General features: G+C 42.9%; 1 protein-coding gene and 1 pseudogene across 2 annotated transcripts in view; both read left to right on the top strand.

The window, feature by feature from the left end:
- Window positions 1–22,468, top strand: part of LOC113017716 (NACHT, LRR and PYD domains-containing protein 12-like) — a 1,242,929-nt gene that overhangs the window by 61,036 nt on the left and 1,159,425 nt on the right. Inside the window, exons 6-7 of the mRNA XM_080296777.1 lie at window positions 13,060–13,233; window positions 15,698–15,874. Coding sequence (XP_080152903.1) covers window positions 13,060–13,233; window positions 15,698–15,874 — 351 coding nt within the window. The remainder of the gene's footprint in view (window positions 1–13,059; window positions 13,234–15,697; window positions 15,875–22,468) is intronic.
- LOC145423967 (protein NLRC3-like) lies at window positions 4,105–7,899 on the top strand (annotated as a pseudogene). Its single transcript, XR_013904910.1, has 2 exons — window positions 4,105–6,015; window positions 6,120–7,899. The product of XR_013904910.1 is annotated as a protein NLRC3-like (transcript).

Consider the following 22,468-nt stretch of genomic DNA (forward strand, 5'->3'; position numbering starts at 1 on the left):
TTTAGCTGAGAGAGCAGGAGGAGAGTGAGAGCTGTGCTGAGGCAGCTGAGTGTTAACACCGCTCTGACATTACTGTGTCTCTGTGGCGGGAACAACAGGCTCCGTCAGTGGAGGCAAAAATAATCAGACTTTGGTTTTTCAAAGGAAACTACTTTATGTTGGGAGAAGCCGCGCGCTCATTGGATAACGACTTGTCAATCTCAAGTTATTAGCCAATGAGCGCGCAGGTTCACAGTAAGACCCGCCCTTATCACGACAAAAAAAATGGCGACAGAAACTCCTTTCAGGCTGACTTTAAACTGTTTGAGCCACTTCCTGTTCTCAGTCCCGGCGTCCTGATCACCGAGGTTTCTGTTGCTCTGATATCTGATATTGATTATATCGGTAAACAGGCTGTAGGCAGAAACATCAGGTCTGATCTGAAAATCCCTTCAGAAACAAACTTTAAGAGTTTTATGTCCGTGTGAGGCCGCACGCTGATTGGATAACCACCTGTCAGTCTCAAGTTATTAGCCAATGAGCGCGCAGATTCACAGTAAGACCTTAACACAGCATTTTTTTTAAAACTAAAACATCGACAGTAAAACTGTAACGTGTCCTGTGATCTATAAACACTCTGTGATGAATAATCTGAAGTCATTTTGAGCCTGACAGTAGTTTCCTGTCACAGAGCTGAAGCTGCAGGCAGTTTTTGGCACCTTTATATTTAATTTATTCCAAAATAAATCAATAAAGGTAGAAAAGAACTCTCAGTGACATTAAAAATCTATTTTTAAAGACAGATGTGACCAAGTGCAACAAATATAAGATGAGATGTTTACAGATATTTGAAGTATTGATCATATGTAGAACACAGAGCAGGTCCAATAACAGAGTCATGCTGCTCACAAACAGCAGTTTGGTTTCATGAGCTCACTTCCTGCAGTGATCCTCAGCTTCTCTCCAAAGGAGCCGTAACATGTGGGCTCCTCACCATGATGATGATCCCAAACACACTGAGTTCCTTCATCCACCTGATCATGTACTTATTAAATAATGTGATGGTTTTGGTGTTTTTTAAAGACTTTGAGCCTCTAAAATAACTGGTTTGGACTTTAGGGCCAAAGCTCCAACATTAGAAAGTCGTCAGTGTGATGCTTCCAGTACAACAGCACCTCTGAGTGTGTGTGTTTACCTCTCAGACTAACTCCACCCTGACATCAAGAAGATGGAGGAAGAGGACGGAGCAGCATCTGCAGCATCCAGCTGTGTGTCTGTGAGGAGTGACGGGGTTACACAAACACCTCCACCTTACAGTCATGGACCTGCAGCAATAATGTAAGAACACTACTAACTTTATTAGTCATTTCAACATAACCATGACAGAATCATTGATCTGTGATTGGTTCAAACTGTTTGATCTGAGTTTGCTTTTTATTGACTTGTTTTCTTGCTAAGATCTGAACTCTGTAAGTTTAAGTGAAGTCAGTGCAGCAGAATCAGAGAGAAGAGCTGAGAACAAACTGAGTTCATTCAGAGACAGAAAAAACTGGATGATGATTGGCTGAACTGTCAGCGTTATGAGGCAGACACAATATCACAGAGGGATCAGCTGATCATATGGCTGTCAGAGAGAACTGATCAGTTATTGATGTTTGTGTTTGCAGAGGTCAGAGGTCACAGTCTCCAGCATCCAGCTGTGTGTCTGTGAGGAGTGACTGGTCCAGAGAAAAACCTCCAAACTTCAGTAATGAACCTGCAGCAACAATGTTCTTCAATCATGGAGCTCAGCTGACCATGTAAGAGAGCTGCTGACTCAGAGTTCAAAGGTTGTTTCTATAAATGTTCTGCCAGTGACATCATAACTTAACCTAACACTGGTCTGTGTATGAAGTATCATTTAGTGGCAGTTGTTAAAGTTGTATAATGATGATGCTAGTTTGGGGTGTATTTTCCTGCTGATGCAAATGCATCTACTTTGCCCTTTGTCTGGTGCTTTGGACAAAGACGTCCAATGAAACTCAGAACAACACAGTTTGCACCACCAGCAGGCAGAGGAAGTGGCTGACATCCAGAAATCCTACCAGTGGCTGAACAAAGCTGGACTGAAAGACAGCACAGAGGCACTAATCATGGCAGCACAGGAACAAGCTCCGAGCACAAGACCCATAGAGCCCGGGGTCTACATGGCTCTTTTTGGGGGGGTTGTGTTGTATTAATAGTGACTTTGTTTCTTTGGACCAAAATCTTTTGTTTTTCAGTTCAGTTGCAACATTGACTAACACTAATGCAGGGGTCGGCAACCTGCGGCTCTTTAGTCCTTACAGTGCGGCTCCTCGTGGTTTGGGAAAATAAATTAGAAGTATTTAGCTGAAGTGTATTTTATTTATGTTCTTTTTTAACTTGTAGTTCTAAATTGGAAGATTGTTGTGATATTGAAATATAAAAAGAAAATTATATTTTATTATTTTTTCATCGCTCAAATAAGCGTCACACTCGTGGAAGCCGGTGTACCCGCCGAAACGCCGTGCATTTATCGAGACTTTCAGCCCCAGGAAGGCCAATTATGGATCTTCGGATCCACATTATGTCAGCAGCTGTTCTCCACCGTGAACTATGTTAAAAACAAACACGCTCACGCCTGACAGACGACAGCTTACAGTCCTGTAAAGATGAAAGTGACTTCGTACAGCCCCGACCTGCAGACGCTGTGCGCAGAGGTTCAGGAGCAGAAGTCCCGTTGTAAACATATCACGGCAGACCCGACGATGTTTGCATGAACACGCTTTTCAGCTTCTCTTTATTGACCACTTTTCACACACGGTTGCTGTACGCACACAGCCGGCTGTAGCTTTGCAGCTCACAGCCCGACACACACCAACACAACAGCACAGACGTTAAGGCGGCGAGGCGTGATTGCCGCTCAGGTGCGTCCACCTCGCCGCTGCAGACCACGCCCCGCCACACACATTAACCAGGTAAAATACATATTTAGGCAGAATTTTGCAAATATCTATTTTTCATCTTTCAGCAGCATCGAGCTTTTTTTCCAATTATTTTTTTAAAAGTCAGCTCAAGGCTCCAAAAGCCCAAAGGAGATATAAGGGTGGCGGCTCACAGCAGCTTTTGTTTGCTACATCATTTTAGTTCAGCTGGGTGTCTTTCCTTTTGTTATATTTCTTTAAGAGTTCAAATGTGTTCATTACATAAATAACATGTAATTTTCTCTGTAGCACTTCATGGATTTCATAAGCAACACACCTTAGTTGTTCATACAAAGCATAAAGGTAAAAAACAGTATATACAGTGTTATCTTCATTCTAGATGTCAAAAAGTATTTGTGGCTCCCAGTGTTTTCTTTTGCGTGGAAACTGGCTCCAAATGGCTCTTTGGGTCCTGAAGGTTGCTGACCCCTGACCTAATGGTATATTTTTTTTAGCTGGATCGTTCTATAAAAACATGAATCAAATCTGAGAAAAGTTTCCACCTGACCTGTTGAATGTTATTGAAGCCAGAAGTTTGCCTTCATACTGTGTTTCTTGCATGCCTTTTGTGGTGTACTAATTGATGTGAAATGAATGCAATGTGGTTGTGTTTGCAGAGGTCAGAGGTCACAGTCTCCAGCATCCAGCTGTGTGTCTGTGAGGAGTGACTGGTCCAAAGAAAGACTTCCTCCAGGCTTCAGTGATGAACCTGCAGCAACAATGAACTTCAATCATGGAGCTCAGCTGACCATGTAAGAGAGCTGCTGAGTCAAGAGTTCAAAGGTTGTTTCTATAAATGTTCTACCAGTGACATCATAAATGATTCCTAATGGTGGTCCGGGTACGATAATGCTAGTATCAATCGTAGTAGTAATGCAATCCAAGGTAATGATTTCTTCTCTGCTGCTGTGAACGTCTCTGCAGCCGTCTGTACTCTAATCTGAGAAAACTATTACTGACAGAAACCATCACATCATCCAGTTTGTGTGTTTGCAGCTGCTTAAAAGATTTTAAACAGATTAATCAGTAATTCATGTGATGTGTTTGTGTTTGCAGAGGTCAGAGGTCACAGTCTCCAGCATCCAGCTGTGTGTCTGTGAGGAGTGATTGGTCCAAAAACAGACCTCCAGAGTTCAGTCATGAACCTGCAGCAACAATGTTCTTCAATCATGGAGCTCAGCTGACCATGTAAGAGAGCTGCTGACTCATTTACGGGTGTTTGAAATTCTGTGACCACTTTGTAATTTTAGTTTATATTTTAAAGTGTTTTTATTTGTAGTTGCCTGTATTTTTATTACACTGTGTGTAACGTGGTGGTTTGTGCTGTTTGGGATTGTTTTGGTGTATTTGTGTCAGAACATCAGATAAATGATTTCATCACATTTTAAAAGAAAGTATCAGGATAATAATCTGAACTGAGTCATCAGAAATAGAAAGATGGTCTCAACAGGCCACTGAGCTGATCTCCAAAGAAATGCAGAAGATTGAAGAGTCCGAGGCTGTTTATTTGTCACAGGCATCGTCATACACGTACAACACAGTGAAATGTGCTGAGCTGCTCCTGTGACTGGACAAAACATTAGAAACAATCATTAAATGAAATAATGAAACATTGTGCAGATGTAATGTTAAAGTGCTTTGTGCCACATTAGCACAGCATGTACTGACAGAGCAGTGCAAGCAGAACAAAGCAAATGAGCAAAGTGATGTAAACAGAGTAACTGAACAGAGTGAGCAGAGTAATATCAGCAGTAATGAAGCAGCAGGATCAGTGTAGCAGCGTGTGACGTCATAATGAATCAGGTATGATCTGAAATATGACAGTGAGACAAGAACATGATGTAAGGTCCTGTTTAAACCCTGATGGTGATGCTATGAGGGGAGCATGTTCTGATTTAGGACTTGGATGGTCTGAGGATAGAAGCTCCTCTCTGTTTGTGTCCTGATGGTGCAGAAGCTTCTGCCTGATTGTAGAAGGAGCTGAAGCCAGCATCATCCCAGAGGTGAAGCTCCTCTGTGTGCAGACCTGAGGTCAGATTCCTCCAGGCTGATGTTCAGGATCTACAGAAACGTGTGGTTGTAGTTATTGCTGCACTGTGTGCTGACAGCAGATACTCAGAACAAAGCGCTGCACACGTGTTCTTTACAAACATCTGTACATATCAAATATGGATCATGGCAGTGAATGAACACGTTTCTGTCATTTGTTTCATTGGCTTCTTTTTTCTGCCTGTGTTCATGTGATTAATGTCTAACACATAAACAGGTTTGTAATCAAACATCACATCATCAGGGAGGCATCATGAAACAAAGTTACTGCTGGAGGCTGAACTCAATTTGGTGGCAATGTTCAAAAATATCACTCAGATCATTTCAAAGCTTTTAGTTCTTCTTCTTCACTTCTGTAAAATAATAGAAAGAAAATCAGAACCAAGAAGTTCACTTCCTGATGACTGAACTCTTTCAAAATAAAGCTGAAAGCTCTGAATGTGACACCGCTGCTCCACCACAGTTTTTAGAGGAGGTCAAAGGTCAGTTGAAAGTGATGGATCCCAAACTTCCAGTACATCCAGTGAAGGACATAATCAGCTCTGTGATGAAGGCTTTTACTGTGGAGTTTGTAGGCTGATCACTCTGTGTTTAATAAGACAGGCAGGAACAGCAAAGGAAACTTGGATTCTGAACTCAAACACAAGTTTCTCCACTTTGACTTTTCTCTGTGACCATCAGAGCTTCTGCACAGTGTCATCAAATCTGGATGTTTGTCACTGACAGTCAATGATTTTAGTGATAAAGAAATGTGTTCACAGAGGGAGGAAGAGGAAGAGGAGTGGTGTCTGTGAGGAGGAGCAGCTGTCCTGCTGTGCTTTGTGTCAGGACGTCCTGAAGGATCCAGTCTCTACCAGCTGTGGACACTGGTTCTGCAGACAGTGCATCTCCTCATACTGGGACCAGTCTGCTTCATCAGGAGACTGGTCCTGTCCCCAGTGTGGAGAAAGATCCAGAAGCAGAGCTGGACTGCAGACAGCCAGTCAGAGCAGCTGTGTACAAAGTAAGACTGAACATCTGTCTGCTGATGGACTCATTTCTGAAAACTGGACTTCTTGTTGTTGTTCAGACATTGAAGAGTTTTCTTTCTGTTTTTCTTTCTTTCAGCAGATGTTGGTCTGCAGGAGGTTTTAGATGAACATAAGATCAGTCTGAGGAGGAGATGTGAACGTGTGACTGAAGGAAGTGATGAAACAGGAAGTAGAACCCTCCTCAACAGGATCTACACTGAGCTCTACATCACAGAGGGACAGAGTGAAGAGGTTCATAGCCAACATGAGGTGAGGCAGCTGGAGACAGCTTCCAAGATGGACGCCCTCCATGACACTCCAATCAGGTGCCAGGACATCTTTAAAGCCTTACCTGACCAACAGAGACCCATCAGAGTGGTTCTGACCAACGGCGTGGCTGGTGTTGGAAAAACCTTCTCAGTGCAGAAGTTCACTCTGGACTGGGCAGAGGGCTTGGAGAACCAACATGTCAGTGTGGTGGTTCTGCTTTCATTCAGGGAGCTGAACCTGATCAGAGAGGAGCAGTACAGTCTTCTGGAGCTGCTCCATGTTTTCCATCCAACATTAGAGAAGGTCACAGCAGAGAAGCTGGCTGTCTCTCAGCTTTTGTTCATCTTTGACGGCCTGGATGAAAGCAGACTTTCATTGGATTTCACCAACAGGAAGCTGCTGTCTGATGTCACACAGAAGTCATCAGTCAGCCAGCTGCTGACAAACCTCATCCAGGGGAATCTGCTTCCCTCGGCTCTCGTCTGGATAACTTCCCGACCTGCAGCGGCCAATCAGATCCCTCCTACATGTGTTGACAGGCTAACAGAAGTACGAGGCTTCACTGACGCCCAGAAGGAGGAGTACTTCAGGAGGAGATTCAGTGATGAAGAGCTGTCCAGCAGAATCATCTCCCACATGAAGACATCCAGGAGCCTCCACATCATGTGTAGAATCCCAGTCTTCTGCTGGATCACTGCTACAGTTCTGGAGCACATGTTGACTACAGAGCAGAGAGGAGAGCTGCCCAAGACCCTGACTGACATGTACTCACACTTCCTGCTGGTTCAGACAAAGAGGAAGAAGAACAAGTACCACGAGGGACATGAGACGAGTCCACAGGAGCTGACGGAGGCTGACAGGGAAGTTCTTCTGAAGCTGGGGAGGCTGGCGTTTGAACATCTGGAGAAAGGAAACATCATGTTCTACCAAGAAGACCTGGAGCAGTGTGGTCTGGATGTGACAGAGGCCTCGGTGTACTCAGGAGTTTGTACAGAGATCTTCAAAAGAGAGTGTGTGATCTTCCAGAAACCAGTCTACTGCTTTGTTCATCTGAGCATCCAGGAGTTTCTGGCTGCAGTCTACATGTTCCACTGTTTCACCAACAGGAAGTCAGAGGTGCTGAAGAACTTCTTGGGAAAAAAATACAAAGAGTCATCTCTGGATGATTTTTTGATGGAAACACTAATAAAATCCTTCAGGAGTAAAAATGGTCATCTGGACCTGTTTGTTCGCTTCCTTCATGGCCTCTGTCTGGAGTCCAACCAGAGACTCTTAGGAGGTCTGCTGGGTCAGACAGAGAACAGTCCAGAAACCATCCAGAGAGTCATCAAGAATCTAAAAGGAAGGAAGACAAAATCCTCTCCTGACAGAAGCATTAACATCTTCCACTGTCTGATGGAGATGAACGACATCTTCTTATCTCGGGAGATCCAAGAGTTCCTGAAGTCAGAGAACAAATCAAAGGAACTCTCTGAGATCCACTGCTCAGCTCTGGCCTTCATGCTGCAGATGTCAGAGGAGGTTCTGGATGAGTTGGACCTGCAGAAGTACAAAACATCAGCAGAGGGACAACGTCGACTGATTGCAGCTGTGAGGAACTTCAGAAAGGCTCAGTGAGTCCAGATGTGATCATTAATATTATCAATTAGTGATAGTTTAGTTACTCAGTCACACAGTAATAAATTCTTCTTGTTGTTTTCATGCTTTTAAAAATGTTTTGTTTTTTATCAGAACACTACATTTGTATTATTCTGGCAGAGACCTTGGTAGGAGAGTGCACCTTCACATGTATGTGGGTGTGTAACTGTGAGCTTTTCACCACGTCGTCGGTTTTTAGTCTTACGCTGAGTTTGCAGTCTGACATGTTTTATCTGTGTGCTGTTTCCGCTTGGTCGTGTTAACACGGTGCAGCAGACAGTAATGAGACTGTTGCTCATGTCTGTGCTGCTGTTGGTCTGTTAGCATTGCTCCTTAGGAGAGAAGACTGAAGTGAGACTTTACAAAGAACGTGTTTGTAGTAAAGTGAAACTGTGTGAAACAGTGAAGATGGTCCAAAGCAGCCTCTGTTTGTGCTTCTGATCACTGCTCTTTCTGTCTGATGTTATTGTCTTTATCTGGGCTCTGATTGCACTTTCTTAATTTTTCCAACTAATTATTGAACGTGTGAACAATCACATTATCTGTGACATCATCACCATCAGCATATGTGCTCCAGTTCTTTAGTTTTTCTTTCCTCTGTACTAAAGAGCTGAGATGGACAGCAGTGTGCCAGCATACATCCAAAATTAGAGTCAAAGGTCACTGCAGGTCATTATTTTTATACTGTCACCACTCGTGACTCCGCCCCTTTACAACAAAAGTCCCACAAACAGCGTGTGAGGTCACGAACACACCACAGCATCACCAAGTCACAAGGACGAGGCTCTGACAGGGACGACTCACAGCAGGAAGAGGTCAGTCTGTGCCCGTTGGCAGAGTGTTGGGCGTGATCACGTCGTATCTGCATTATTTGGTACGATCATCATAGAAATGATCAGAAATCATCACCAGACGAGAAGCTGAGCTTTGATTACTTGATGCCAGCATCATCATCATCATCCCTGGTGGTTGGTGACGTGTAGCAGCAGTGAGTGGGCCAGAGTGATTTGTGTGTTTGTTTTTCTTAAAGTGGATTGTTGAGTCATTCTGGCTCGTTTTGGTTTCACAGCCATCCTCCTCACCTGGATGCTGACTTGCCACTTAGTGAGAGCTCTGTGGAGATCTTCAGGTTCGCCAGTATAGTCGAGAGTCACTTATATTCTTTTGGGACCCGACGCTGGAGATGTGGAGCTCACAGGGGCCTTACTTGCCGAGTTCTTCAGCGTGATTTCTCCACGGTGAACAGGTTTACCGTGGAGCACAAGAAAGCTGACCTTATTGCTTCGATGGAAACGGAGTAAGGCCGAGTTTTAGGACCACGGTAAGAAAAATATTCCCGATCATTTTAAGATAAAGTCGAGGTTAAAGTCAAAATTGTATTTGGAGAAAAAAGTTGAAATGTGGAGATTTGATGTTTCAAGACAAACTGCCAGGTTTGCTGTCCCCTCTACAAAACGCTTTGTTTAGATGAGTTAGTGAAACAAAGTGATCCACCGTCTTATGATAATAACTTTATTTCTAAAGCGCTTTCAAACAAAGTGCTGAACCAATATTTCATCATCCAGTTTTGCAGCATCCATCCTCTTTATTGTATGAAGGTGGAACCATCGATAACCTCGCATCCGTCCATTACAAGACATTTGATTTTGTACAAATCTTCCAGATTTGTGTTTTTCAGCTTTCTGCACCATCCTTTCAGCATCTTTATACTTTTCACCACACTGTGTTTATATAACACATGGATGTGTAACAGGAATCATTTCCCTTCTTTAGCTAACACCACTGCTGAAGTTTCACTGACTCAGAGAGTACAGCAGCTGTGGCACTTTGTCCTGAAACAGCAAATCTCCACATTTCTTCTTTATTCTCAAAGTCATTTTCACCTTTAATGTTGAAATTAAGGACATTATTTTTTCCTTAATGTGGCATGGGCCTTCTGTATAACAGAGACCCAGCAGTAACTAGTGAAGCCCAGTGTGAGGGTCTCTGTCTTTAAAATAATGAGAGCTGGTGATAAAGTGGTGGTGAGGGAATCACGGCTGAGATTGAACTTCGATCCGCCTCCCTGCATCCTTTTTACTTACCAAGAGAGTTTCCACAGATCCTTGTTACTGATGTGTACGTTCAACTGAGGGCGAATGTGGAAGTCGCCACTCAGACCACAGTAACGTCACACCAGACGCTCCCAGTTTATTTTGTCATTTTAATCAATGTACAGTTGGGAGGTCGCTCGCTGACGTTTGTTATGGCTCCATCAAGGAACCTAATAAATCTTTCTGTAGAGCTCTCTGTGGCATGTTTGACTGAAATGTGTTTTATTTGGTTCCCATCATGAAATCTGTCTTAAAGAGAACTAAACCTCAGTGCTGGTTCTGGTGTGGTCAGCGAGTCCATCCAGACCCTTCAAGACTGTTTTTCTTGGACTGATTAGGACTTATTTCAAAATGCTTGTGTGACTTGGATAAATTTACAGACTGTGCACATGTGCACTGGCTCCAGACGTGGGGTTGTCCTGCATAGTCAGTGGTGTCAGTAGATCATTAAGTAAAATAATATGTAACTAGATTCCTTTGAAAGAGCAACCATGGATGACAAAGCTGGGCGGAGTCTGCTCTAAGACACCAAATGAGCAAATGTTTGCTGACCTGTATCAGTGATCACCTTTTTGTTGGCCTGGTCCCCCAGTCCTCCCACTCCCCCTGGTCCTCGGTGGATGCTGTCACTTCCTCTGACACTGGCTCACCATTTATGTTGTGTCAAAAATCAAACGTGAAGATCTAATTTACTCTAAACTCTCTGACTGTTACTAATATAGTCATAAAATATGCAACAACCACTGGAGATGGAGATGAAGCTTCAACTTGCAGAAAATAGTTTATTAAAATCAGTTTGAATAAACCCAAGGCTCAGAGCAAAAGAGACAAAAGCGCCCCCAAGTGGTCAGACAATAGACGAACAGAATAAACCCTATCAAAGACAAACACGCTGGAAGCATCTTTTCTAACACTCCAGTATTTATTAGCATTTATTATAAATTTATTGTGACTTTGAAGACGTTCAGTGTTTCCTTTGGTATAACGGAGGTCTGACTACAGTCCAGTAAACACACTGATTAGGATTATAGATTAAACTGCAGTAATACTTTCACAGTGTGCAGTGATGCACAGGTCGAGTGGTTTTACACTGAAATTCTCAACAACAGGAAACTATAAGAATTTGTTACTCTAATAATAAACATAGAAGAAGAAAAACATTTTTCATTTAGAGTTGATGAATATAAATGAATTTGAACTTTACAAACCAATCAAAGACAAACTGATCCATGTGAGTTTATAACAATATTCAAAGGCTGCTGCTGGACACAGACAGGTAACATCATTTTGACTTGCTGTCACCTGGATCTGGAGTCATAAACACTGAAGCGCTGAACATTAATACAAGTCTGTTTCTGCCAACTAGTGATAAACCTGCAGACTAATGGCTCAGAAAGCTAAAATGAGCCAATCATTTCTGTGTTTAGTTCCCCTGAAATCAGATGTGATATCAGCAGCTCTGAGTTCATTCATCATTATTGTCCAGTGATGACATTTCTGCTCCGTTTGGTGACAGTCAGCAGATTTTTCCTGAGTGTGGACATGAACAGTCGTACCTGACAGCAGCAGGTAGCAAACAGAGATCGTCTTTCCAGCTGGAACTCTTCACTGAGCTGAGCTCATTCAAAATGTTCTGGATTCAAGACAGGAAACAGTCCACATGTGTGTCTTCACTCTGACTCTGGATCAGATCTCAGTGACAGACTGTGGACATTATGGAAGCCTAAATGTGACACCATCTTCTAGGGCTGGGCGATATGACCCAAAATTCATATCTCGATATTTTTTAGCTGGATGGCGATATAAGATATATATCTCGATATTTTTTTTTTAAGCCATAAAGTAAGAACAAAAAGAGAGTTCTTAGTCAAAGCTGTGTCCCAGATGTCACACAGGCACTTTTATTAACATACAGCACAGATGTACATGAAAAATTACTCAAAATTAAATTATGAGCATTCATTAAATAATCATGCTCCATAAATAAAAGAAAACAAGGTTGTTTTTGTGCTAAACAAAGAGCTCACAATTGTGCAGTCAAAATATAAACTAAAAGACGCTGAGCGTAATAACAAAGACAGATTTCACAGCTGCTCTGTTCCCAAGTTTTGCTGTGTGACTGACAGCCTGGAGTTTGAAATCCGCTTCATAACCACGTCTCTTACAGATGCCATTTATGGTCCTTATACACACACAATACGGTAATATTACGTTGATGCACAGTACGTATCACTCCGCGAAGCTCCTCGGTAGCCGTAATGCGCCGACAACCTATCAAGCGGTGCAGCTCCGTAGCTTACCAAAGTCGTACTCAAACATTTTGACAGATTGCTGAGCGCCGTGTACCACATAAAATCGGTTCGCGGCCACCAAGCACAACCAGAATTCATACATAAGGCGCGCTATCAACTTTTGAGAGAATGAAAGGATTTTAGGGTTAGCGCTGTTAGCTCGTTAGCGCGGTTAGCTCGTTAGCACGTTGACGCCGTCCAGCCCCACGCATGGGGCGATGCGCAGTAACTCGTTAACGGAGATTTGCCGTGTCCGTCTTGTCGCTGCCTGCACGTGAAGCGATGGGGGAGGAGGGGGAGTTGTCTTCAGTGAAGGCGAGGCGGAGTAACGTTGCGTAGAGACAAAAGTGGACGAAAGAGAGGCAAACTTGCGGCTCCACAACTATAATTATAACGTAACATAGACTATATCGATATAAAGGATATTGTCACATTTTATATCTCGTATAAAAATATATCGATATGTTTTAAAAACTCGATATATCGCCCAGCTCTACCATCTTCCTCCTTCATCTGCAGATTAAAGCCAAACAAAGATTCTCATTAAAAGTCTGCAGGTCTGAGAGAGACTCAATCGTTGTGTCATGTCAAACACAGTAAGAGGAGCTGAAGCACAGATGTGAAGAGCAGATGTTCATCAGATTATGACCTCACTCTGTTTTGTCTTCATATACATTCAGTCAGTGTTTATAATGCAGACTTTTTGCTTTTATAATAACACATTTTATATTTTCTATAATCACAGACTGGCTGACTGTGGACTCTCAGAGACTCACTGTGAAGTTGTGGCCTCGGCTCTGAAGTCCATCCCCTCCCATCTGACAGAGCTGGACATGAGTAACAACGAGCTGCAGGATTCAGCAGTGAAGCTTCTGTGTGCTGGACTGGAGAGTCCAAACTGTCGACTGGAGACTCTGAGGTGAGTTCACTGACTGCAGCTGTTGTTGTTTTTCTATATTTCAGGCTGCAGAGACTTTGAGCTTGTGTGGAAACAGAGAGAGAGAAAAGAAAGACATGAATGTCAAAGCTAATAAAGGTGAAGTTAGGAGCTGTGACGATGTTCATGTATCAGAAGCTGATCGGGCTGCTACAGAGACGACCCACACAGCTGCTGTGGTGAGGTTTGTGTTAAAGCAGAGGAACACAGGCCCAAACATGACAGCAAAGCAGGATTCAGGCTCTGTGAGAGGATTTCAAACAGAAGCTGGAGAAGAGAAAGGACTACAGAAAGAAGGCAGCTGAGACCAGTCCAAGTGTTTCCATGGAGCCCAGTCTAACATTCATTCATACACTAACGTACAGAAGTGAACGGGAAAATGAATCCATAGTTTCAAATGTAGAAATAGTTCTCAGTTCATTTACAGAGTTTAATACAGTTCATGAGGAAATGTTCAGTTCGATTCAATTTGATTGGAATCTGGGAAATTTTGCCTCAGACAGAAATATTATAATTCAGTACATTTACATATTTTTGTGTCTATAAAAGGGAAGCTGGCACTTTCGAGACTTTATCAAATGTGTGAGCATCACAGCAGAGGCCTTTGTGTCAACGTAGCTGAAGATAAAACACGGAAGAACATGAAGGTGATTTTCCTGTTCTGGGATTTTATAGAAATATTCTGCAGTAGATCAAAAACGAAAGAAAACCATGAATCAACACATGAACATTACCTGATGCTGCTGAAGTGAAGCAGAGCAAAGTTACAGTGTTTTTGTTAAAGACACAACTGAGCGTTTTGCAATTTGCATAATTTTAAAAAAGTTTAAATTTGTTCAGTATTGAACAGCAGAAATTAGGTTTTCTTTTCGAAAGCAAGTAAAAGGAAAAAAACAGCGGCCGACAGCCTGTAAACAACGGTAGACTTGTGCGTAACAAGCAAGCGAATAATGCAGAAAACAGATTTTAAACAGGAAACTGTTCTTGAAGTACAGAGAGAGAGAGAGAGAGAGAGCTGTGCATGAAGTGTGATTTTATCCTGGTGGAAGCAAAACAGCAAAAGTCAGAGTGAGTTCATGACGATGTTTATGTGAAGCGTAGTTTGGATCTTCTTTTGCTGCTGGTTCAGTCAATATTGTTTGTAGAGAGATAAAACTAACAGCTTCAGAATCGAGCGCAAAAAGGACGTAAACACAAAGCGTGGACCCGCCGAAACATCAGAATCGGCGAGCTGTCGGCTTTCAGCCCCGACCGTGTCCGTGCCGTCAGTGAGAAAGGCGACATCTCACTGATTCTGATGTGTCGGCGGGTCCGAGCTTTGTGTTTACGTCTCTGTGCAGAATCCGTGTTCCTGCTCTCATTTACTGTTTCAGCTGTTTGGTGGTTGTTAAAGTTTTGTGAGGTTTAACCTGAGATTCTGACATTTCGGGCAAAATAAATTTATATTAAAAAATTGATTCAGGATTTTAATTAATCAATATCACGTTATCCAAGCCAGAATCGATTTTAATCGATGAATCGATTATTAAAACCCACTCCTAATTCAAAGCACTGAAGCATCGACTTGTTCCATTATCCAACAATGAAAACAAGAAACACAGACAGCTGGCCTTCAAAGTAAAAGCTGCTCCTTTTGAAACACGTTGGTGGTAAAATGTAAGAAGAGCTGAAGCACATAAATGATCTACGTGCCAAAATATTAAACACAGTTGATATATTTGTGTGAGTGTTGTGATTCAGGTGTAGATGTAATAATGTACATATAGCAGAGTTTCCTCTTCTAGATCAGCTGATCAGAGTCGGGCCAATCAGCTCTGAGCATGCTCAGTCTGAGTTATGGAGCCACATACTATGATTCACCATGGCAATGGCATGAGCAGAGGCTCCGTGTGAATCCAGAGGAGCAGGAACATGAATGATGACAGTAGATGATTGTGTGAAAGTGCTGGAAGCAAATGAGTGTGTGATGTTCTTTCAGTGTTGCACTTTGTAGACGCTCCCTGAGCACTGGTCTCACAGCCAGCTGCACATAGAGACCAGTGTTGTTAGTCCAGGTCAGAAGATGACTTGTTGGAATGAAAATGAGCTTGTAGTTTGTCTGCTTTAATAATGTGACTGGAAAAAGGTGTTGGACTTCAAATATGTCCATTTCTGTCACACTTCACCTTTAAAAGTGAAGCCATGTGGTTCCTGGAAGGAAAAACACGACTTTTTCAAGTCTTTGTCCTGTTTTTATGAGACATGTACGACTTTAATGTGAAACATTCAGAGTTTTTTCTCTTGTTGTGTTTGTTTGAAGCTGCTTCCTGTTGGCTTCAGCTGTTTGGAGTTTCCATTTTCTAAACTTCTACATTCTGAACCTTCTTCAGCTCTGAACAGATGATGAAACACTGAATGATTTCAAGCACTTTGTCTAATAAACTTACATCTTTCATTCTTTATACAGATTGGTGGGCTGTGGTTTGTCAGAGATCAGCTGTGATTATCTGGCAGCAGCACTGAAGTCCAACCCCTCCCATCTGAGAGAGCTGGACCTGAGCGACAACTACAAGCTGCAGGATCCAGGAGTGAAGCATCTGTGTGGTTTCCTGGAGAGTCCAGGATGTAAACTTGAAACTCTGAGGTCAGTCAGCATGTTTTAGTTGTGCTGAGATGAATATGATGTGAAAGTTGTGCTGACACTAAACTGCAGACATCAGGCTGATATTATACTGATCCACACTGAGGATCTTCATGGTAAAGTCTGTTTTCTTCTTCTCTGGTTTAGTCCATTGACTGCAGCAGAACAATGTTCACATTTCAAACAGTGATACTCAACGTATGGCCCGCGGCCCACACGCGGCCTGCCCACCTTTCCTGATTCAGAGAGAGGGGACCCTGATTAACTGTGTAGCTTCTTCCTCACAGTTCTAAGTATCAGACACAACAATGAATAATCCACAGCTGACTGTCTTTAGCAGGTCAAAGGTCACGGCACACAGCAGACAGTCAGAAATATTCTAACTCTGATCATTTATCAGTTGTGACACTGTGAGACTTGATCAGAGGTGTGATCATCACAGCAGAGGCCTTTGTGTCAAAGTCACTGAGGATCAAACAGAAACACATGAAGCAGATTTTCCTCTTCTGGCTTTTTATAGCAGATAACCTTCAAAATATTCTGCAGTCGATCAAAAACTGAAGCAAACCATGAAGCAACATGTGAACATGAGCTGATGCTGCTGAAGTGAAGCAAAGTTACAGAGGTTTGATTACAGACACAGCTGAGAGTTTGTAATCTGTCATCATTTTAAAAAGTTTCCATGGAACAGCAGAAATGAGGCTTTACTGTCAGAGGCCGACAGCACTGAACACAACAGCAGACTGGTGGCTAATAAACAGTGAATGATGCAGAAACAGATGTTTGAAGCTGTTCTTGGAGTACACTGAGAGAGAGAGAGCTGTGCAGGCAGGAACAGCCAAAGTCAGAGAGAATTCATGAGCATATTGATCAAACGTGAAGCAGAGTTTGGATCTTCTTTTGCTGCTGCTTCACTCAGTTTTGGTTGGAGACAGATGAAACCTGCAGCTTCAGGATCTGTGAGCTGTCCACTTTCAGCCCCGACGGCGTGTCCGTGTACGTGCTGTCGAGTGAACGATCCACGCTCTGTGTTTCCATCTTTGTGTGTTTAGCTGCTCTCATTTACTGTTTTATCTGTTTGCTGCTTGTTGAAATAGTTTGTGAGCTTTAACCTGAGATTCTGGCAAAATACATTTATATTAAACATCGATTCAGGATTGAATGAATCAACATCGTTTTATTCAAATTAAAACCATTTAAATGGGAACATGAATTTTTTACAGCCGCCTCTAATGCTGGGTAATGTCAGCTGGTCCATGTGCAGCTGGCTGTGAGGCTCAGGGAGCGTCTACAAAGTGCAACACTGAAAGAACATCATCCATAAATATTGAGTAAGAACTGGACTCTCATACAGCGAGACTCGAATGCCTTTAAACATCAGCTTATCCTGCTGATCCAAGTCCAACACTGAGTTTGTAAAAACATGTTTGTCAATCATTTTGTTTGGTTTCTGAGGAAAATGATTCAATAAGTTGCTGCTAATACACAACATTTCATCATATTTCCTCATAACCCTCTTTTGTCTGACCATTTGATCCCATTTGAATTTGCAATAAAGGATCCACAGAGTTTGGTGACAATAATGACAGTAGATGTTTGTGTGAAAGTGCTGGAAGCAAATGAGTGTGTGATGTTCTTTCAGTGTTGCACTTTGTAGACGCTCCCTGAGCACTGGTCTCACAGCCAGCTGCACATAGAGACCAGTGTTGTTAGTCCAGGTCAGAAGATGACTTGTTGGAATGAAAATGAGCTTGTAGTTTGTCTGCTTTAATAATGTGACTGGAAAAAGGTGTTGGACTTCAAATATGTCCATTTCTGTCACACTTCACCTTTAAAAGTGAAGCCATGTGGTTCCTGGAAGGAAAAACACGACTTTTTCAAGTCTTTGTCCTGTTTTTATGAGAAATGTACGACTTTAATGTGAAACATTCAGAGTTTTTTCTCTTGTTGTGTTTGTTTGAAGCTGCTTCCTGTTGGCTTCAGCTGTTTGGAGTTTCCATTTTCTAAACTTCTACATTCTGAACCTTCTTCAGCTCTGAACAGATGATGAAACACTGAATGATTTCAAGCACTTTGTCTAATAAACTTACATCTTTCATTCTTTATACAGATTGAAGAGCTGTGGTTTGTCAGATATTGGCCTTGATTATCTGGCAGCAGCACTGAAGTCCAACCCCTCGTATCCCACAGAGGTGGACCTGAGTGGAACCTACAGCAACCTGAAGGGTTCAGGAGTGAAGCATCTGTGTGATTTTCGGGAGAATCCACGATGTCGATTTGAAACTCTGAGGTCAGTCAGCATGTTTTAGTTGTGCTGAGATGAATATGATGTGAAAGTTGTGCTGACACTAAACTGCAGACATCAGGCTGATATTATACTGATCCACACTGAGGATCTTCATGGTAAAGTCTGTTTTCTTCTTCTCTGGTTTAGTCCATTGACTGCAGCAGAACAATGTTCACATTTCAAACAGTGATACTCAACGTATGGCCCGCGGCCCACACGCGGCCTGCCCACCTTTCCTGATTCAGAGAGAGGGGACCCTGATTAACTGTGTAGCTTCTTCCTCACAGTTCTAAGTATCAGACACAACAATGAATAATCCACAGCTGACTGTCTTTAGCAGGTCAAAGGTCACGGCACACAGCACTCTGTGAAACAGTTTGGAGCAGGAATTCTTGCACATTTACAAACTGACACTGCTGCACGGCATGCTGGGTAATGCTAGCTGCTCAGGTATGGGCGTGCTAATGGCTGTGAGGCTCTGTGGCTGCAGAACACCGAAGAAGAGAAAAGAGAGGTGGAGGATGAAGAAAAGAGGCAGAGATGAAGCAGAAGTTTTGCTCCAGAGAGGAGCTGTGTCTGTGTGGGCGGGGCTCAGGCTGCTCCGCCCACACAGTGACAGTGAAGCAGGTGAAGAGTAATAAATGAAGACAGCAGACAGTATTTGATAAGCTGATGTACAAACATGTAGGTCGTGTCCAAATTCATGGGCTGCATCCTCCTGAGGCCGCATTTGTAGACCGATTACGTCACAGCGACACGTCGAAGGCTGTCCAAATTCGTAGACTCCTCCGAATGCAGCCAACAAATGCGTCCTCCTTTTCCCCGAATTTGAAGGATGGGTCGGGTGTGTCCTTCGTGGCCTACCATATCCCAGAATTCATAGCGCGGCCCAGCCAAACTCCAGTTTCCAACAATGGCGGCCGCTACTAAGTTTTAAAATTACTCATACTAATCTTTTTCGGTCACAAAATAAACTTTTAACATATTTTCAGGCGAGAAAGTAGCTGTGTAAACATCAAATATCTGCTCGGTTTATCAAGATACCGCATATTTGCAAAAGTGCTTCGACGTTTTCGGAGACGTCTGCTACCCACCAGCTCGATAGCTCGCCGGGAGCTCGAGGGTCACTGAAGCCGCCGAGAACGGCACAACTCCCGGCACATCATTTTCACATCACCGCGGACTTTCGCTACTCAGGTTAAACGTGATATATAAGTCACTTAGACAACCTCAAAATGTTATTGTTTGGCTTTTTTCAGTGTTTTGTTTGTTCGTGAGTAAATCGGTTTGGCTGAGATTAAAGTTATTAGATTAGATAAAATAAAACTTTATTAATCCCCCAGGTGGGTTCCTCCTTGGTCTTTACAGAGCTGACTAAACGTCAAACAGAAAACTGATTAAACAGAAGTATGAGACGGTCGAGAATTTACGCCAGTGTCCTGTTATATTTTAGATAGCAAGGAGCAGACGGCTGAGTTTATTAAACTCCACCGAGACAGCGGTGACGCTAATCAGAAGGCTAGACCGTCCAATTTCCCCAGCCGTTTATTTCCAGCCTACCCGACCTTCTGAGGACCCAGCCCACGTAGACCGCAAAGGCCGGGTCCTCGGGAGGATGCAGCCCATGAATTTGGACACGACCGTAGAATGATGGTGGCAGCTACAGAAACAGGTCCATACAGACTGAAGCGTGTCTCAGTCTGAATGTACACTGCTGTTATAAGAGCTGTGGAAACTCAGGTCAAAAGGACGTAACCACACTGCTGACAGTTCCAGGACATTCACAGAGTTACAGCATCATTTGTGACCATAAAGACAGAAAGCTCATCCAAATCCTGGGATTAAAAGTCTGTCCTGGTGGTGTCCAGTCAAACACATCTCTGTGAAAGCTTCAATCCAACAGGCTCCAAAGTCCTTCTGCTCATTTCCTCGCCGGGTTCTTGATGCTCCTGTACCATCTCTCTGTCATCCTCCTCGCTCCCTCTTTGCACTCACAGTCTTTGTGCATCATTAACACTCACATGTGGAAAACCAAAGTTTTACTGGGCAGAAGATGATCATCAGTGACGCTGTCTTTAAAACACTCTTGTTAGAAATGTTCGACTTTAATGTGAAACATTCAGAGTTTTTTCTCTTGTTGTGTTTGTTTGAAGCTGCTTCCTGTTGGCTTCAGCTGTTTGGAGTTTCCATTTTCTAAACTTCTACATTCTGAACCTTCTTCAGCTCTGAACAGATGATGAAACACTGAATGATTTCAAGCACTTTGTCTAATAAACTTACATCTTTCATTCTCTATACAGATTGGAGCGCTGTGATTTGTCAGAGATCAGCTGTGATTATCTGGAAGCAGTGCTGAAGCTCAACCCTTCGTATCCCAGAGAGGTGGACCTGTTCTACCACAAGCTGCAGGATTCAGGAGTGAAGCAGCTGTGTGTTCTTCTGGAGAATCCACAACATCAAATTGAAACTCTGAGGTCAGTCTCCACGTTTTAGTTGTGCTGACACTGTCGATCTGTGGAACTAAAACCTTTATACAGGAAGTCTGGTTCAGCTCTTTGTAGACCTTCTAATCTCTGATGCTCTGAGTCTTACTCAGTAGATGATGCAGAGTTGTGAAGCCGATGTGGGTGAGGACACTCGCCCAGCTCTAACTACTTTGACGTCCAGGCGGCTTCCCTGCTTGTCCTGATACAAACAAACCTGAGTAACCTTGCAGGTCAGATCTCATCAGTCACACCTGTTATGGCAGCTCTCCTCTAGATTGTAGTTCTTGTTAACCTGGGATGGTTTTAGAAGCCTGGACCACAGACTGCAAGGGAAGATATTACTGGGAAAGGCCAAAGCAACCTATTAGACCCATTAAACACTAACATAGATGAATACTCAGATTTAAACCTTTATTGTTTCACAAAGGGTTAAAAAGGGAACGTCCACAGTTTAGACTGCAGCAGATTTTATTAAAGCAGTTTGACAGGAGCAAAGCAAAAACACAAAGAATAAGTGTTTCACATATTAATACATATAACATAATAATAAAAGAAAAGCAAAATAATGATAAAAAAGAATGAAAAAGTTGTCCAGAGCAGCAGGATGTCTGAGGTCTGCAGAAACACAAAAACACAGCAGCTAAAAATAGTTGTTGAAAGAAAACGAGGTGGGAGCTGCTGATTCCTGAGCTTTGATACTGGATTAGCTTCAGTAGTTATTCCCATCACTGCTGTAGGAGCTACATTTAGTCACAGCTGATTGTCTTCTTTGATCATTTTTGCTAACTTTTTATTCAGCTTAGGCTCACAGGGCTGCAGCCTGTGCCCTAGCTGTCATAGGGCAAGAGGCGTGGTCCACCTGCACAGGTGAGCAGTCCATCACATCCACACCTACAGCCAATGTAGAAGCACCAATGAACCTAAGCAGCATTTCATTGGACTGTGGGAGAACATCCAACCTCCACAGAAAGGCCCAGCTGACCAACAAGCTTCAACCTACAACCTTCTTGCTCTAAGGCACTAGTGCTAACCACTTTTGCCCATTTCAGCCCAAATCCTGCATCTTCCTGTTTCTGACTCCAGGCCAGCTCCACTAACACTTTCTCATCAGACACTGCCACCTAGTGGAGGAAGTCTTAGTTCCATTTGAAGCTTCAGATTACAGTTAGTTCCTTTACAAAGAGGTGGAGGTGGTGGGGCCACAGCACCATCATCACTGAGTGCCATAGGACACTTAACCTTTGTTTCCATATGCTGGGAACTTCCTGTTGTTCCAAGGAGGACTGGAAAATGTGTGAAAATCTCCCAGTCAGTTCCTCACAGCACACTTCAATCATTTCCCTCCCAGAGCATCAGGACCAGGGCTTTTTCTCTCTTTGGTCCCACTAAGAGATTTCCACACAAACACCTCATCAGTGGGACTCTCAGAGCTACCAGCCCTTTGCTACAATCACAAAGCTCTTCATTGAAATCAATGATATCAAAGCTGGAATCAAATGAGTCCAAGTCTTCTGCTGATTCAGCATCACATTCACCTTTTTAATTTAGCTTTTACTTAGCGTTTATTTATTTTATGCTTATTTATTCTATCCTGTTATTCTATTATTAATTTAGGATTTAGAATTTTAGGATTTGATTTTATTCTTATTCATTTTTTAATCTTCTTACTCCATTTATATTTATATTTATATTGTATCCTGTTCTTATTTATTTTATCATTTTACCCTGTGTATATCGTATTGCGTCATATCTCCAGTGTTTCCTCGGAGGGCGCTCTCTGCACCAGGGCTGTGATTGACCGTGGCTGCTGGGTCTCTGGGTGTC

This window comes from Astatotilapia calliptera, chromosome 23, assembly GCF_964374335.1.
Source record: "Astatotilapia calliptera chromosome 23, fAstCal68.1, whole genome shotgun sequence".
Classification (NCBI taxonomy): domain Eukaryota; kingdom Metazoa; phylum Chordata; class Actinopteri; order Cichliformes; family Cichlidae; genus Astatotilapia; species Astatotilapia calliptera.